The following is a 16679-nucleotide window of genomic DNA, read 5'->3' as shown; positions in this document are numbered from 1 at the left end:
CCAGTATGTCTCTCTTGTGAAATGCAGTTTTTTTTTAAAACAAAACAGGACAGTAACACTCTGTTAACCCTTGCGCAGCCAGCACTAACTTCTCAGTGTCAGCACCCGTCCGGTGTTCAGATGCCATTGCTTGTAGGGACACTGATGAACTCGGACGAGGCCGGCCGCAGGGAAGTCCAGGCAGAGTGGGTAGCGGCAGTGGCTCATGGTGAATGGTGATCAGGGTGCTGGGGTGCATGGGAGTGACCAAGAGAAGTCCCACCCACCTGGGACTGTGACCGAGGGCAGGTGAAATGAGAGCATAGATGAAGTCTCCTGCACCCAATTACATGTAAGGTGCTGAGCTGCCCAGAGATCGAAGCAGAGAGAGAGGCACCCATGCTGTCTGCTTTTTCTCCGTGCTCTCCCTTGCACTGAATTACTCCCTGAATTTGTAGGGAGATGTTGGAGTTAGATGGTTAAACTCCTGGAGGCAACTGACTGTGTATCCGGGATCCACCGCCTTGTGCAGGGTAATGATATTCCTGGGAGAGTCGCATGCTTTCCCCACACTGACCCTGTCACTGGGCTGCCCTCAGAGGTCAGGGTCACAGGCTGGCAGCAAAGTTCAGGGAGTTAGGATCCCACATCTGGGAGCTAGGACACAGACAGCCTGCATGCATCCATGTGAGTGTGTGTGGCGGGAACAAGGGGTGAAGCCAGGGGGTGGGGCCCAGGCTGTCAGCCTGGTGGACCCTGAATGTCTCAGCCCCCGGCGCTCTGTGGGACGCTGAACCGGTGACCCAGAGCCTGGAGGTTCATATGTGAAATAATCGCTGCGGCACTTGGTTGTACGAGTTAACACAAATTTTTTAGAAACCACTTTGGGCAAAATGTGGTTAATATGAAAACTTTGAAAGCAGCCTTCTGTACTTTAATAATTGCTCTCCTAGGAACATATCCTAAAGAAACGACAGCAGCATTTTTTTTTTTTGGAGGTAAGGTGTATTTAATACAATCAGAAATGTTTCAAGTATAATTTACATGAAACATAACTTGGAAAATATAAGTGCTATGATGCATATATTTTAAAAAGCTTTATGTAAACCTCATGTCAGGAAATGCCCATTAGTTATTGAAGATAGTGAGCAAAGAGATTATATACAAAAGTATTTTGAGGGACTATCTTATGCTTCATTAAAACAAAGGTTCAGGTTGTTTGAAGTAGTTAGGTAAGAACAGATAGGAAATCTACAGAAAAAGAAAGCAATCAGAATGATATCCACCAGATAAGATTTTGAATATTCCTTCACTCTGAATTCTTTGCCAGTTAAAATCATTTTCTAGGTCACTCCAGTTTCCATGGTGAGACTTGTTTACATTCGTTATCAAAATTAACGATGACATTTATTATTTTGGTTTCACTCTCCTTTTGGCATTTTTACATTTCTTCCGACAGCCCATTATGCAAGTTGTTTGTTCTGATCTCCCAAGAATTCCTGCTGGTATTACTTCCCACTCCTTTCCAGAATAAGTCGGAACCCTGAAGTCTCTCATCATTCTTATAGAAAAAGAAAAATCTAGTAGTCTCTTTCTCAGGTAATGATACTTCTTCAGGGCTGTGCTTTTTGTCATCTGTTTCTTCAGTAACATCTTCCTCTTCTGAACTGCTGTCTTGGAAACTAGGGTCTCCCTGCCAGGCCATCTTCCCAGGTTTTACTGCTTCAACTCTATAGGTCTCTTCCTTTTCATCTTTGGCGTCAGACTCAAAAAAGGAAAATGTGAACCCGCTGGTTTGTTCACCCCAAATCATCAGAGCTGTAGGGCCCTGGACTACCTCAGCTTTCTCTCCATCAGAGTCCACATTCCAAGGTGTGTCGTCTTCCTTTTCACTGGTATTTTTTACAGTCTGGAATATTTGTTTTAAATTGATAGCAATGTTATAATCCTATCACTTCATGGCAAATAGATGGGGAAACAATGGAAACAGTGACAGACTTTATTTTTGGGGTTCCAAAATCAGTGCAGATGGTGACTGCAGCCATGGAATTAAAAGACACTTGCTCCTTGGAAGAAAAGTTATGACCAACCTAGACAACATATTAAAAAGCAGAGACATTACTTTTCCAACAAAGGTCCATCTAGTCAAAGCTGTGGTTTTTCCATTAGTCATGTGTGGATGTGAAAGTTGGACTATAAAGAAAGCTGAGTGCCAAAGAATTGATGCTTTTGAACTGTGGTGTTGGAGAAGACTCTTGAGAGTCCCTTGGATGGCAAAGAGATCCAACCAGTCTATCCTAAAGGAAATCAGTCCTGAATATTCACTGGAAGGACTGATGCTGAAGCTGAAATTCCGATACTTCGGCCACCTGAGGCAAAGAACTGACTCATTTGAAAAGACCCTGATGCTGGGAAAGATTGAAGGCGAGAGGAGAAAGGGACGGCAGAGGATGAGATGGTTGGATTTTATCACCGACATGATGGACGTGAGTTTGAGCAAGCTCCGGGAGTTGGTGATGGACAGGGAGGCCTGGCGTGCTGCAGCCCGTGGGGTCGCAAAGAGTCGGACACGACTGAGCGACTGAACTGAGTGTTATAATACATTTCTTTAGATACCTCAGGTAGTTTCTCAGCTTCCTCCCTTTTCTTCTTTTGTTTTGCTTTACTTTCTTTGGGTTTATCATCTTGCCTTCTTTCATAAGCGGCATGGTCATGCCTCCTTGAATCATAATGTATGATGTCCTTAAATTTCTTTGCAGCTACTGATCCTTTGCTTGTGGAATTGCTTAAGCTGATCTGCAAAATGCTCTGCACAACATTTAGGGCTTTCAACTTTTCTGCAGCAAGCTCATCCTCCTCAGCAGTTTTCTTTTCATTTATTTCTTTCTGTTCCTCTTCATTATCACTTTCTAGAAATTGGGAGTCAGTGCCAAAGTGAGACTGCGAATTCATGAGCTTCTGTCCAGCTCTGCCCTCAAACTGAGGTTTAATTCTGAACCTGTTATTGTCATCTTCGGAACAATATTCCTTATCACCACTGCTGTCAAAGAGCTTCCTAGAGGCTCTACCTGTGGACTTTTTTACTAGTTCCTCTCCTGGGTGTCTTTGCTCCTGAGTGGATGTCTCTTCTTTCACTTTCACTATCGGAACCAAAGATGATGTGCGTTGGCTTGTCCTCTGGATGACTGTCCAAATTTGCCAGAGCATTGTGAACCGACTTCTTTTGGAGTTCTTTGGCTTTCCACCTTGCCTCTAAGGCTGCCAGACGTTTCTGATTATCTTCAGCATGCTTATCCTTAGCACTAACACCTGATGAACTATTAACAGAAAGTGGGAAGTCAGTGTTGCTTCCCTGGGAGTCTCTCCTTGAGAAAACCTCTGGTGGTTTCTCAGGGGCCTTGGAGCTGCACAGATCAGGCTTCCGATCAGAGCCCTCTCCTGACTTTCCAGTCCTGTAGCACAGTCTTCATCAAGGCCTCTGCTGTGAGTCTTAGCACCAAGACTTAAAGATGTCTTATCTTTTAGTGGCAACAGACTAGAAATAGGATTCCTGTTTCTCTTTTCTGAACTGTTAGGGGACACCTGCTTTGTGACCCGGGCTCTCAAAAGAAGACTGTCTCTTGAGGCTGAATTTGATTTGAGTCATTTGCCTCCTTTGCATGTTGGAAAGGAGTCTGTTCACTTGATGGGCCATTAGCACACAGGGCCCATTTTTCCATGGACATGTTCCTGGGTTCCTCAAGTTTCAAGGAAATTTGATCTTGATTAATATTGTTAGAGGCGACACTCTCTTGCAAGGATTTTTTTCATTGATTCCTTCCATAGAGACAGCTCACTCCTTTGAAAGCCTGAAATTTTAACTTTAAGGTATTTTCCTTTGGTTTCTGTTTTCCACGTGGGTTCTCTTTTCCTTCTAGAAGAGAAGCCACAGTCTCCTCGGTATGACTACACTGCTGGCCTCTGCGGAGGTCACCTGGGGTCCTTTGGCTCTTGGAGGCCCTGTCACGCTTGGCAGTGGTTTCCTAGCCATTGCCCTCAGTCTTCTCTTTTGGAGCCTCCGGGTTACTGCCAGCCAACTCTTCCAAATCAGCCAAAGTCAGACCTACATGGAAACAGTTTTCCATCAAGCTGTTATACTCCTTACCTCCTTCAGACTCAGTTGATTCTGATACGGAATCAGTGTCTTCACTGCTACTGGACTCAATCAGAGATTACAACTAAGAGCCTTAACTCTGTGACTGAGGGCTATCTACTTTGTTTTTTCTTTTTTGTACTTTAATACAGTCATCAGAAAGATCATCCTTTGTTTCTGTTTTTCAAATAAGTGTTCTTGTTCATAGACTTTTCTATCTGTGAAAAATCTACACTGTTTTTGATCTTACCAGAACTTTTTTTTCATTGCAATGATTTCATCTGTATCTCCTGAATCAGAGTCACAACCATTTTCCATAACATTATTTTCACTGTTGAGGCAAGAGACATTGTTTCTGAGGCCTAAACCTGTTGACGTATGACATTTGTGAAAATCAGATTTAAAATCATGCCTTACGACTTCAGAGAGATCATTTTCAGACTCACTGGAGGACCATGTCGTCTTCTCTTAAGCTTTCCTGTCTTGCAGTCGTTAGTCTTCATTCATCTTCAGGATCAATATCGTCATCAGATATGCTGTTTCTGTTTTTGGTAGTTTCTAAACCAGAAGTCTGAAAAAATACATTTTAAAATTTCTGACGGTCATCATCAGTTGTAGAGGGTGATTTAGGAGTAATGGAATTATGAGGTGTTTTTTGTGCAAATTGTTGTATTAAATGCGGACTCTCCGTTAACGCTACTCGGTTTTGATCTCATGGTTACAGATGCAGCGGAACCCGCATTCTTCTGCACTTCCGTTGTCTTCTTGGCAGGGCTGTGAAAGGCAGAGAATTCTCCTCGCTGTTCTTACTCAAAGGATCATTCTCTCCTTCCAGTTCCCAAGTGAGGCTGGATACAGGGACAGCATTTGTGAAATCCTCCCCTATCTTCTTTAAGTTGTGGCAGTATTTTGAGGGATCATACTTTGTGATTTTACGTTTATGTTCATTCTTTACATGAAGGACAGGGAAGACTCTTCCAGGTTTACTCACAACCCAGTTTTTGCACCCTGGTACTTCTGTTCCTGGCACAGTTTTCACATGGAAATCCACCATCTTCGTCTTTTCTAACAAGCTGGTGTGATGGCGGCATTTTAATAGATGTGAGGATTTCAGAGAACCCGTCTGAATTTCCATCTGGGGGCTGGTCAGGTGGGCTGCAGTCCAGCCCTGGGAGGGACAGGTGACGTGAACTGACCCGAACCTGATGTGTCTGGGTCAGTGTTGGGTCAGCTTATTTAATGACCCGAAGCCTCAGCTTTCCTATTTATTTAACCGGAGGATAATGTTATACATATCTCCCGGGCTTGTGTGAGTTCAAAATGAGCCACACATGACAAGGCTGCGGGCAGAGCCTGGCATGCCGCCCCTGCCCAGCGCAGACCACCTCACCGCAGTTCCTTCTCTCCTCGTAGTCTCATCACTGCCGTTATTGCAGTTGCCCAGCACAATACCCCACACCACAGAGACACATTTGTTTCTTTTCTGGCCCTGTGGCATGTGGGATCTTAGTACCCTGACTGGGGATCAAACCTGGGCCCCCTGCATTGGAATGGTGGAGCTTTAACCACTGGACCACCAGGAAAGTCCCACCAAGTGGAAACATTTACTAACCCCCTAGGATATTCATATTTTAAACTCCTTTAGGCAGAAGATTTCTTATTCACAGCTATTTTAGTTCCAGGTTATGTCGGCTCAGTACCCATGATTTTTTATGCAAAAGCTCTACAGGAGAAGGAAGCAGGAAGCTTCTGGCCTTTGCAGGGCATCTAGGCCTGGCAAGGTGTTTGCATTAAGTATCCTACAATTTGAGTTTCCTGTTCTGGTATTCAAAGGTTGTAACATCTTCTATGCAAATGAACCAGCCACTCCCCTGGCTCCTGGCTGTTGGGTGTCCTTTATCCAAGGCGATTTGCAAGAATCAACAGTGAGGCTTGTTGTTCCCTTGCACCTACCTCATTTGTGTCTGCCCGTATGCTTTACCTTCTTTCCAACTTCCTGTTCTGCCCTTCCCATCCAACCACACGTCACTGGCAGCACATCTGGTTTTATTTTTCCTACAGATAGAGGGTTTAGAGTATTAGGAATCCAGAAAACATGAGCCAAAATTGAATATCTGGGTCATGTTTTAGCCTTTTGTCTAGGGATATTTGGGGATTTAGGGTTTGAAGAGAAAACAGTGAAGTTCTTTTACATTATATGTTCTTTTTTCTAAAGGGTTTCTGAATTTCTGAGACTGTGCAGAAGCTGTTCTTGAACTGGTCATGTATCTTTCAGACCTTATTGGTGTCTGAGTAGCAATACTTTGCTGATCTTGACTGATTCTGTGTTGGTTTTCCAACGTTTCGTTATTTGGAAGCCTAGCTCTCTGAATTACTAGCTGTGTGAAGTTGGGATCGTGGGATGTTCTGAGCTTCTGTGTCCTTATCTCTAAAATGACAGTGACAGTGTGTGGCCTGCAGAGTTGTCTGGACAGAATGAGATGTCATAGGAGGATGACAGTCAACCATTCATGTTGCTGTGATTTGAGCACCTTCTGTGTACCAGGTGTTTTAAGCACAGAACTTCTATTTCATCCAGTCCTTCACAGTCTGTGTGCTTAGGTATCATTATTCCCAGGTAATGGACCAGGAGCTCAGAGAGGGTCTGTGACTTGCCCACCATCAGCCAGAGGAGTGACCGTAGTTGTCCTACATAACTGTGCTCCCCCTCCTCTTCATGCTAGCAAGTGTAAGGAGCTGGCTTAGAGCAGGAGTTGGCAGACTATTACCACAGACCGCATCTGGCCCACAGCTTGTTTTTTACAAATAAAGTTTTATTTATAAACACAGCCACGGCCATTTATGTGCCTGTTGTCTGTGGTTCTTTCTGCACTATTATAGAAGAATTAAGTTGTTGTGGCCAAAGCCTAAAATGTTTACTCTTGGTCCTTTAGGGAACATGCGTGCTGTGCATGGGGTGAGGCCTTGATGGTATTTGTGTCCAGAATGCATCCATGTTTCAGTAAAACTGGATCCTGGGAGGTAAAGAATTTTGCAAAGTCCTCTTTCTGATGATTTCATGTTCTTTTTACCATTCTAAGGAGCTTTGGGCTCAGGATCTGAACAAAGTCCGTGAGCGGATGACGAAGTTTATTGACGACACCATGAGGGAAACTGCTGAACCCTTCTTGTTTGTGGATGAGGTGAGTGAGCTCCCTGTCCTGTGCGCATGGCTTTTGGATCCACATCGCTGTCCTCCGAAGCGTATTTTCTAGGCCTCTTGCCTTGGAGGGCTTTGCTGCTAGATGTCCCTAGACTGACTCTCTCAGTCAAGAGCTGATTTTTCCCCCGGTCCTAAACCATCATAGCCTCTGATTTTTCTCCTCCTCCTCCGTTTGATCACGTAGGTGAAATCTTTTCTTTAGCCGCTAGAGGGAGTTCCTGCCAGTGAGCCTTAAACCATTGCAAGCACAGCACTAGAATTCCGAGGTTTACGTGGCTCTTGCAAGATGTGGAAATGGGTGCACCTGGCCCAGCGTGAGGCAGCAGGGGCTGAGGGGAGCTGGGGAGCACCCCTTGTCCCATGCAGGGTTGTTCCCAGGAAGCAGAGTGTCACTCAGGCTTCTGTTTTCCTTTTTAAGGGGTCAGGAACTGGCATATGAAATTTCCTGCCTTTGAGGTATCACGACCCTGGCAGTCTTCTGTTCCTCACCTCGGATGGTGCGTTTACAAATGTTCACGGTATTAGTGTCCCCAAACACTTGTATATGGGCAGCATGTACTCGTGTAGCCTCCAGTACTTGAGGATACATATTGAAAAGGAAATCAACTGTATAGGTCAGCGAAGCGTGTGTTCATACAGCCTGTTGCAATCCGAGTTTTCCGCTTTGGCAACTTGGGTAACTGAGGCCAGGGGGCCGTGTGTTGAATCTTCACGTACGGTCTCCCCGAGCTGACGCAGGCCCGTAAGAACCGGTCGCCACCCGTGTGCTGATCCCTCCCTGTGTCTGTGACTCTCCTAGTTCCTCACGTACCTGTTTTCCCGGGAGAACAGCATCTGGGACGAGAAGTATGACGTGGTGGACATGCAGGACATGAACAACCCCTTGTCTCATTACTGGATCTCCTCGTCTCACAACACGTGAGTCTCCCCGCCAGCCTGTGGCCTGCTGGGCAGGAGAATGGTGGTACGGAGGGCACTCCAGGGCGCTGCTCTGGCAGAGCGTGTGGGCAGTGGGCAGAGTGCAGGCCCTCGCTGCTCAGACTGGGATATATGGAAGCTTCTGGAGGGGAGGGGAGATGCATCTGTCTTTCCTAGTTGGTATTGCCACGGTAGTCCTTTTTCTGTGGCCCTAAGAAGCAAGTCGACAAAGCCAGTTTGCACAGTTTGGGGATCTCATTCATAGTTGTTGTGGAGTCTCTAAGTCATGTCTGACTCTCTGTGACCCCAAGGACTGCAACACGCTAGGCTCCCCTGTCCTTCACTATCTCCCTGACTTTGCTCAAACTCATGTCCATTGAGTGGGTGATGCCATCCAACCATCTCATCCCCTTCTCCTCCTGCCTTCAATCTTTCCCAGCCTCAGGGTCTTTTCCAATGAGTCAGCTCTTTGCATCAGGTGGCCAAAGTATTGGAGCTTCACCTTCAGCATCAGTCCTTCCAGTGAATATTCAGGGTTGATTTCTTTTAGGATGGACTGCTTTGTTCTTCTCGCTGTCCATCAGACTCTTAAGAGTCTGCTGTAAGACCAGAGTTCGAAAGCATCAGTTCTTCAGTGCTCAGCCTTCTTTATGGTCCAGCTCTCAGGAAGGCAGTTGAATTAGTCACTGAACTGACATTTACTGAGAGTTCGCCTTGCGCCAGGCCCTGGGCTTGCATTTCCACTGCCAGGGCCACGGGTTCAGTCCCTGGTTGGGGACTACGATCCCACATGCTGCACAGCGGGGCCAAAAAGTAGCAGAAATGGGACTGTGTGCAGGATCAGCCCCTGTCCTCATGTGTTTGGAGGGGGAAAGGGCCTCCTTTGAGTCTTAGCGGTGAGCGGGAGTTGGTGCGAGAAGAACAGGTGGCGAGGCGAGGAGGAGGAGGGCTTCAGACACAGGAACAGCACGTGCAAATGTCCAGGGGTAGGAGGAACTGAGCGGAGTCTCATAAGACTAGAGCACAGACCCTGGGAGGGAGAGTGGCAGGAGACGAGGCCAGGAAGAGTCGGCTCGAGTGGAATCTTTGAAACTGCAGGGAGGGCAGTGGGAGCCCCCACTGATGGCTTTTAGGCCGGAGAACAGTACACTCATGTGTATCTTTGGGAGCTTGCCCTGATTGAAAAAAAAGAGCAGACGGGAAGGGAGAACAGGATGTGCCACTCAAGCTCTCATCCTCCGTCTGCTGTGTGAGGTGAGAGGGTGGAGGCCTTCGGTCCTGGGCTGTTGACTGGTACTTTCCCGAGTGTCGGTCTAGACAGGAGGTGGAGAGAAGGGCCTTAGGTTTGTCTCCAGGCATTTTGGAAGACACCTTCCTATTCAGGGGAAAAGGGACTTCATAGTTCTCATCCCTGCCTTTGATTTGAGTACGTGTCTTAGAATGGCGAATTCTGCCAAACCCAGAAGATAGCTGAGCAACACAGACTCTTAAAGGCGGGGGGCATGTGTGGTAAGGAGGAGAATGATAAAAATTGGTCTTTCTGCATCAGTTTTGGTGGACAAGTTCACAGGGTAGCAAGTTCCATTTATCCTGTGCCCGGCCTGGGGCCCTGACGTCAGAGCGATGGCCCGCCTCTGCCTTGTGTAGCCTGGGGGGCAGCCGTCGGGAGTCGTGGGTTTATCATTGTCTGTCAGTCTCTCTCCTGACTCCCTTCGACCACCTTTTCCTCGAAAGGACACACGTTCTCCACCCCACCCTTGGGTGTCCAGGATGGTTCCCCTTCACCTCCCACGACCATAGCCTGAGTCTGAGGCTCCTGACTGTGTCAGCCACACGACTGCCTGTGTCTGGCCCAGATCCTAACTGGGGGGTGCGGTGGGGGGGTCCTTCTAGACAGGAAGAGCTCAGGGCATTGGGGGCTCAGGCTGAGAAGTTCCCCAGGGGCGCCCTGAGGTGCAGGCCTGCCCCCACACGGCCCCTTCTCCCGCAGGTACCTCACGGGGGACCAGCTGCGGAGCGAGTCGTCCACGGAGGCCTACATCCGCTGCCTGCGGATGGGCTGCCGCTGCATCGAGCGTGAGTGCCTGCCCGCCGGACGCTTCGCGTGGGGGCCCGATGGTGGGGGTGGGCGGGGCAGCCTGGGGGCCGAGCCAGGCGTCCTCAGCATCTGGGGTGAGCGAGGCGGCCCCCACCAGGCGGGGGGCTTTCCCCCGAAGACGGGGTCCCCCACGACAAGGAGGGACGTCGGGCCTGGCCAGGTCGGGGCCACAGCACCTTGGGCAGTGCTCTTCTTGGCCGGAAGGCGTCCAGATACAGTGGAGGGGCTGGGAGGCCCGTGGCAAGGATGGCCTTCCTGTCCTGCCGTCCTTCGGGGCTGTTGTTAGAGGCAGGAGGGCGCCCTGCGCGGTTTGCCCGGGTGCCTGCAGCTGCCCCACATAGACGACTCCAGGCCCCCAGACGTGGCTGGGAGCGGGTGCTTCCTCCTGACCCCCCAGCCTGCCTCAGTGCCAGAGGCTCATGGCTGTGCCAGGCTGAGGAAAGGCCCAGAGCACCGATGTCGGCTCCAGTTTAATCAGAAACATTCATCAGGGTATCAGACCTTACAGAGTTCCTCCTACAGAGTGCTGCCTAATTTATACCTTTTTCCCTGTTAGGGAAAAAGCAAATGTGAAAAAAATTTAGTTTGAAACTTTCAGCTCCTGTCTCCTCTGGGGGTTAAAAATATAGAGGCTGTTCACCTTCTGCGTAACCTAGTTCTGTCTGAACATTTCACCATGAATCTCGAAAAATAAATCTCTCACTGCCCTGTAATGTTCCCTCTAGCAGAGAAAGCAAGCCAGCGTTTAGACAAGTCAAATCAGAAGATAAAACGCATGATAAATCTCTGTTACAAAAATTTGGACTAGTGTCTTTTGGACGGATCTGTGGCATTACAAAGCAACCTTTAATTAGACCACCCAGTCTTCCTGTAATGACGCAGGTGACATGTGCACGCAGATGAGGCGTGTCCTCAGACTGGTGGCCCCGATCTGGCCGGGTCTGGCCCCGGTGTCCAGGTGATGGGGCCGGTGCTGGGGCGGGGGCCGGGGCACTGCCGTCAGCAGGCAGCGTGGCACCCCCAGTGGCCTGGGGGTGGAGGGGGATGGGCGGGAGCTCAGGGCGCTCGGTTCTGCCTGCAGTGGACTGCTGGGACGGGCCCGACGGCAAGCCCATCATCTACCACGGCTGGACGCGGACCACCAAGATCAAGTTCGACGACGTTGTGCAGGCCATCAAAGACCACGCCTTTGTCACCTCCAGGTTGGCGGCGGATTTCCTGGTGGTTCACCTTCAAGGGGATGTCCCTGGGGTTGGGTGGACAGACACACAGACATACTCCCCACCCCCCTGCACACCCCACATATAGACACACACACACACACACACACACACACACACACACACACACTGTCCACCTCCCAGACATGCCCCCCCCACACAAATATACACATACTCCCCACCCGCCAGACACCCCACATAGACACACACACACACACACACTCCCCACCTCCCAGACACACTCCCCACCTCCCAGACACACCCCACATAGACACACAAATATACACATACTCCCCACCCCCAGACACCCCACATAGACACAAACACACACACACACTCCCCACCTCCCAGACACACCCCACATGGACACACAAATATACACATACTCCCCACCCCCAGACACCCCACATAGACACACACACACACAGACACACACTCCCCACCTCCCAGACACACCCCACATGGACACACAAATATACACATAATCCCCACCCCCAGACACCCCACATAGACACACACACACACACACACACTCCCCACCTCCCAGACATGTCCCACATAGACACACAGACACACAGACACACACACACACTCCCCACCACCCCAGACACACCCCACTGCATACATACACACATACACACATGCATACTCCCCACTACCCCAGACAGACAGACAGACACACACATACACACACATTTCCCACCACACCAGACACACCTCACCTCAGACACATACGCACACACGTGCATACTCCCCACCCCCAAGACACACATACACACAGACACACACAGTGCCCACCACCCCAGATGTACCCCACACAGACACAGGAACAGATACTTTTCCCCAACAGATACACACAGACACTCCCTTCCCCCCGGTGTACACACTTAGACACACACACCACACAGATTCTCACAGAGACGCACCCCCTACATAAGACACCCGCAGCACACATGGACACACACAGAGACGCAGCCTGAGTAGACACCCCACCACAGACACCCCTCCAGCAGGCACAGACACACCCCCACCCACACACACACACTGACGCCCCTTTCCCCCAACACACACACATGCCCCTTTCCCCAACACACACACAGACACACACTGACACCCCTTTCCCCGAATACACACACATCACACTGATACCCCTCTCCCCTAAACACACACACACACACACTGATGCCCCTTTCCCCCAACACACACACAGACACACACACACTGACGCCCCTTGCCCCCAGCACACACACACACACACACAGACACACACACACTGACACCCCTTGCCCCCAGCACACACACACACACACACAGACCCCCACACACCCCTTTCCCCAGCGCACACACACACAGACACACACTGTCACTGTGCCGCCTGGCTGACCCCTGCCTCCCGCCCGCCCGCAGCTTCCCCGTGATCCTGTCCATCGAGGAGCACTGCTGTGTGGAGCAGCAGCGCCACATGGCCAGGGTGTTCAAGGAGGTGTTTGGAGACCTGCTGCTGACCAAACCCAAGGAGGCCAGTGCCGACCAGCTGCCGTCGCCCAGCCAGCTGCGCGGGAAGATCGTCATCAAGGTAGTGGCTCGGGGCGTCACACGCGCGGGGGGCTGGGGTCCCGGGCTCGCTGTTCTCCTCTCTAACTCCACAGCTGACCCGGGCAAGGTCACTTAACCTCCCAGCGCCTGTGTGTCCTTGCTGCCTGGGGGCTCACGATAGAACCCACACCGTCAGTGTGCCGTGCGTACAAATGCAGAAGAGTGTGTGCAGAGTGTGTGGACCCACCCTGCCCCACAGCAGAGCCCCGGACGCATTCACTCAGTGTTACTCATTTCTTGGCAGCTCTTCACCACGTTCCTCTCTGTCAGGCTCTCGCGATGTGCTGGGGCTGTTCCAGTGAGACCCAGGCTCCGTCCTTGACCTTGGGAGCTCCCAGGGTAGTTTGGGAGGTGGACTGGAGGTGGACAGCTGCCCCCAAAGGACTGTGTGCACCGGCGGTGATGGGGGTGGCAAGCTGGGTGCTGTGGGAGGGGGATGAGTGACAGCCAGGAGCACCATGGAGAGGGTGACATTTGGGTCAGGAGACCCGATGGACAGTGGCTTAAAGCATGGCAGTTCAAGCCCTGTGTGCAGGAGAGTGGACTCTGGTCCATGAGGTTGTCCAGGGTCCCAGGACCCTCTCCCCTTGTTCTGTGCTCTCCCAGGGAAGAGGTTTTCAGGTGAGGGCCTGCAGAGCCCCCACGAGCCCACAGGTAGAATTCGGGGGGCTGGCACGGGGGCAGGTGAACTTGGGGCAGAAATGTTGCCTCTCTGTTAACATGTAAGCAAAACTTAACCTCTCCTCCCATCAGCAACACTGGCAACAAGCCACGTGGGGCTTTGTCACCAGCAGAAATCATGGATATTTTCACATCACATTTGCAGATGTTGCAAACATCTCAAAGTGTGCTCACCGTGACTTTGAAATTATGATGGTTATTAGATCTGCCTCTAGATATTATATGAGGTGTTAATAAAGAGGCATGGCTATTAGTATGTTACAAGGATTTTTATTTACTCTCTTAATAGTTGTATTTCAGTATCATTGGTTTCTCTTATAGTTTTATGCATTTTGAGTGTTGTTCTGAGGAAAGGATCTGTACTCTTCCCCAGACTTCAGAGGTGGGGTTCATAGCACAGAACTGGCCAAGCCTGCCTTAGGGCACTGTCCTTGTGTGGTCGATGCTGGGTTGCAGGCACATGGAGATCCGGCTCACAGAAAGGGGAACACAAGGGGTCCAGGGTGAGGGATACCTGGTAGGCAGGCGGACGTCAGTGGGACAGGCCCGGCCTCTCCTGGCCTGGCCTGAGAACTTGGTCACGTGACCACCCCGCCTGTAGGGGCAGGGAAGCATCGGTGGAAGAAGTGACGTGGATTTCGGTGACAGCCAGCAGGTCCGTGGGAAGGACGGACAGGGGTTTGCCAGACAGAGAAGGGGGAAGGCCCTTCAGGTTCGGGGTGGGTGCTGCACGTGGTGTGTTCCCTAGATTGTCACTAGGCCACAAAGACTCACTGGAGACATTCCCTACATGTCAGGAAGTCACAGTCTGGTGGGGAGACCAACCTCTAAGCGGAGGAGAACCGAGCAGTGAGGGGGCTTCAGCTGAGCCCCATTCAGAGGGGTGCCCTCGGGTCAGAGCAGTAGCATATTTGGAGGAGTTGGCTGAGATTTTGGGGGTAGATTTCCCTGAGAAGTTCAGGGAAGCTTCTAGCATTCCAGTAGAATGAGAGGCAGAGGGGGCTTAGCCGGGGAGCGTCCACAGCTTCTCATGTTTGGTCAGTGATTCTTCCGGGGGCCTCGTTGCCTCTCTCCGCGATTTCCCTCTGTGTCCATTAGGACAGCTCTCTGCGTGTCCTTGGGGATTTCTCAGCTCTTGTTTCATGGTGTCAAGTAGCACACACCCCTTTAGGAGCAGTCATGGGCTCACCCGTGTTACCTCATGGCTCACCGCTTTCAATTTCAGGGAAACGGGGTGGAAATACCGTCTGTGACCCAGTCAGTGAGTGCTGCACACTGGGCTGGTCCACACTCATAGATGATACTCCATCTCATGACAGCCCCGCAGGATGGGTCATCCGGGCCCCCAGCCCCCTAGACAGGAGAGGCCACAGGTGCAGAGGTTGACTCAGCAGAGGTTGCACAGTTCCTGCCAAAGATGTCACTCGGGGCTGTTAAAACAGGGTGTTTATGTCCTGCCATGGCATGTATCCCGCTTGCCCACTACCTTACGGGACCCAGCGGGGCTCTGTCACCCCCATTTTACAGGGGAAGTTACTGAGACAGATTGTCATGCAGCCAAGGCCACCCAGTGAGGAAGGCGGTGGGCCCTGAGTTCACGCCCAGGTCTGACTCCCCATCCAGAGTCCCCTCCACCAGGCCTCTGCTTCCCAAGGCTTGTGCGTGTGATGTGGGTGGTCAGCACTCGCCCAGGTGGATGCCTTCATGATCGCCCTCTTTGTCTTGCCGATGGACACGAAGGTTTCAGAGCAGCGTGGCCACCTGCCCTGGCTCACACAGCTGATAGAGCAGCAGCAGGGCTATTTGCACCCAGGTCTTCTCAGCCTACCTCCCCAGTGTGCCCGCCCCTGCCCTGCACAGCCTGTGCCCACGGATGCACCATGGCCTTGCCTTTCCCTCTGTGTGCTGGAGAATGTGGGCGCGTCGTTGATTCACTGAATATTTATTGAGCAATCACTATGTGCTAAACTAGCTCAGGAAATTCAACAGGGAACAAAACAAAGTTCCTGCCCTCATGGGGCTTATATTCTAGCAGGGAAGACAGAGGACAGTTAGATACGTAGCTACACACAGGGCTGAAGAGTATGAAGGTTAGCTAAAGAGTATGAGGATGAGGGTTAATTATATCCAGGGGCTTGAGAGTGACAGGGGCGGGAAGGGGGCGTGTGGGCAATTTCATGTCACGTAGACAGGGAAGCGCCTCTGGGGTGGTGACGCCAGGTGCAGAGCTGAAGGTGGAGAGAGAGAAGCCAGGCAGAGAGAACCGGCAGCGCAAAGCCCCGAGGCGGGACTGTGCAGGTGGATGCTGCGCTGGCGGGGGTGGAGGTCTGCTGGCCCCACGATCCTAACTTTGGGGCTCAGGGAGACTGGCTCTGTGTGTTCTCCCCTTCAGCATAAGAAGCTGGGCCCCCGTGGTGACGTGGACGTCAACATGGAGGACAAGAAGGACGAGCACAAGCAGCAGGGCGAACTGCACATGTGGGACCCCATCGACCAGGTGCGGCTCCTCGCGCCCCGCCGGGGGCCCTGACCACACCGCCCGCCCACCCGCCGGCAGTGCCTGCCTCACTTGCAGCTCGTTCGAAGTGAATTGGCCATTTTTAGGAGACTGTGTTTTTCTTTGGCCTTATGAATGTTTCATTTTGAAATAATTTTATATTCAGTGTAACATACTATAGATTCTCAGGCAGAAATGTAGACAGACAGACAGACAGACACACACACAGACACACACTGACGCCCCTTTCCCCCAACACACACACACACACTCTCCTCATACGTCCTTCACCCGGTACGCGCGCGCGCACACACACACACACACACACACCTCATACATCCTTCAGCCAGTTTCAC

The 16679-nt window shown here is 50.9% G+C and overlaps 1 protein-coding gene and 1 pseudogene across 1 annotated transcript in view; one reads left to right on the top strand and one right to left on the bottom strand.

Annotated features, from left to right (window-relative positions):
• PLCG2 (phospholipase C gamma 2) overlaps window positions 1–16679 on the top strand; it is a 155080-nt gene that overhangs the window by 91110 nt on the left and 47291 nt on the right. The window contains exons 10-15 of the mRNA XM_040254066.1: window positions 7192–7293; window positions 8113–8231; window positions 10222–10307; window positions 11411–11531; window positions 12957–13125; window positions 16219–16323. Of these exons, the coding sequence (XP_040110000.1) occupies window positions 7192–7293; window positions 8113–8231; window positions 10222–10307; window positions 11411–11531; window positions 12957–13125; window positions 16219–16323 (702 nt within the window). The remainder of the gene's footprint in view (window positions 1–7191; window positions 7294–8112; window positions 8232–10221; window positions 10308–11410; window positions 11532–12956; window positions 13126–16218; window positions 16324–16679) is intronic.
• Window positions 1142–5246, bottom strand: LOC120872991 (annotated as a pseudogene).

The sequence above is a fragment of the Oryx dammah genome, unplaced genomic scaffold (assembly GCF_014754425.2).
Source record: "Oryx dammah isolate SB20612 unplaced genomic scaffold, SCBI_Odam_1.1 HiC_scaffold_13, whole genome shotgun sequence".
NCBI lineage: Eukaryota > Metazoa > Chordata > Mammalia > Artiodactyla > Bovidae > Oryx > Oryx dammah.
Note: the sequence above shows the minus strand (reverse complement) of the source record. Positions and strands in the feature narration are given on the sequence as shown.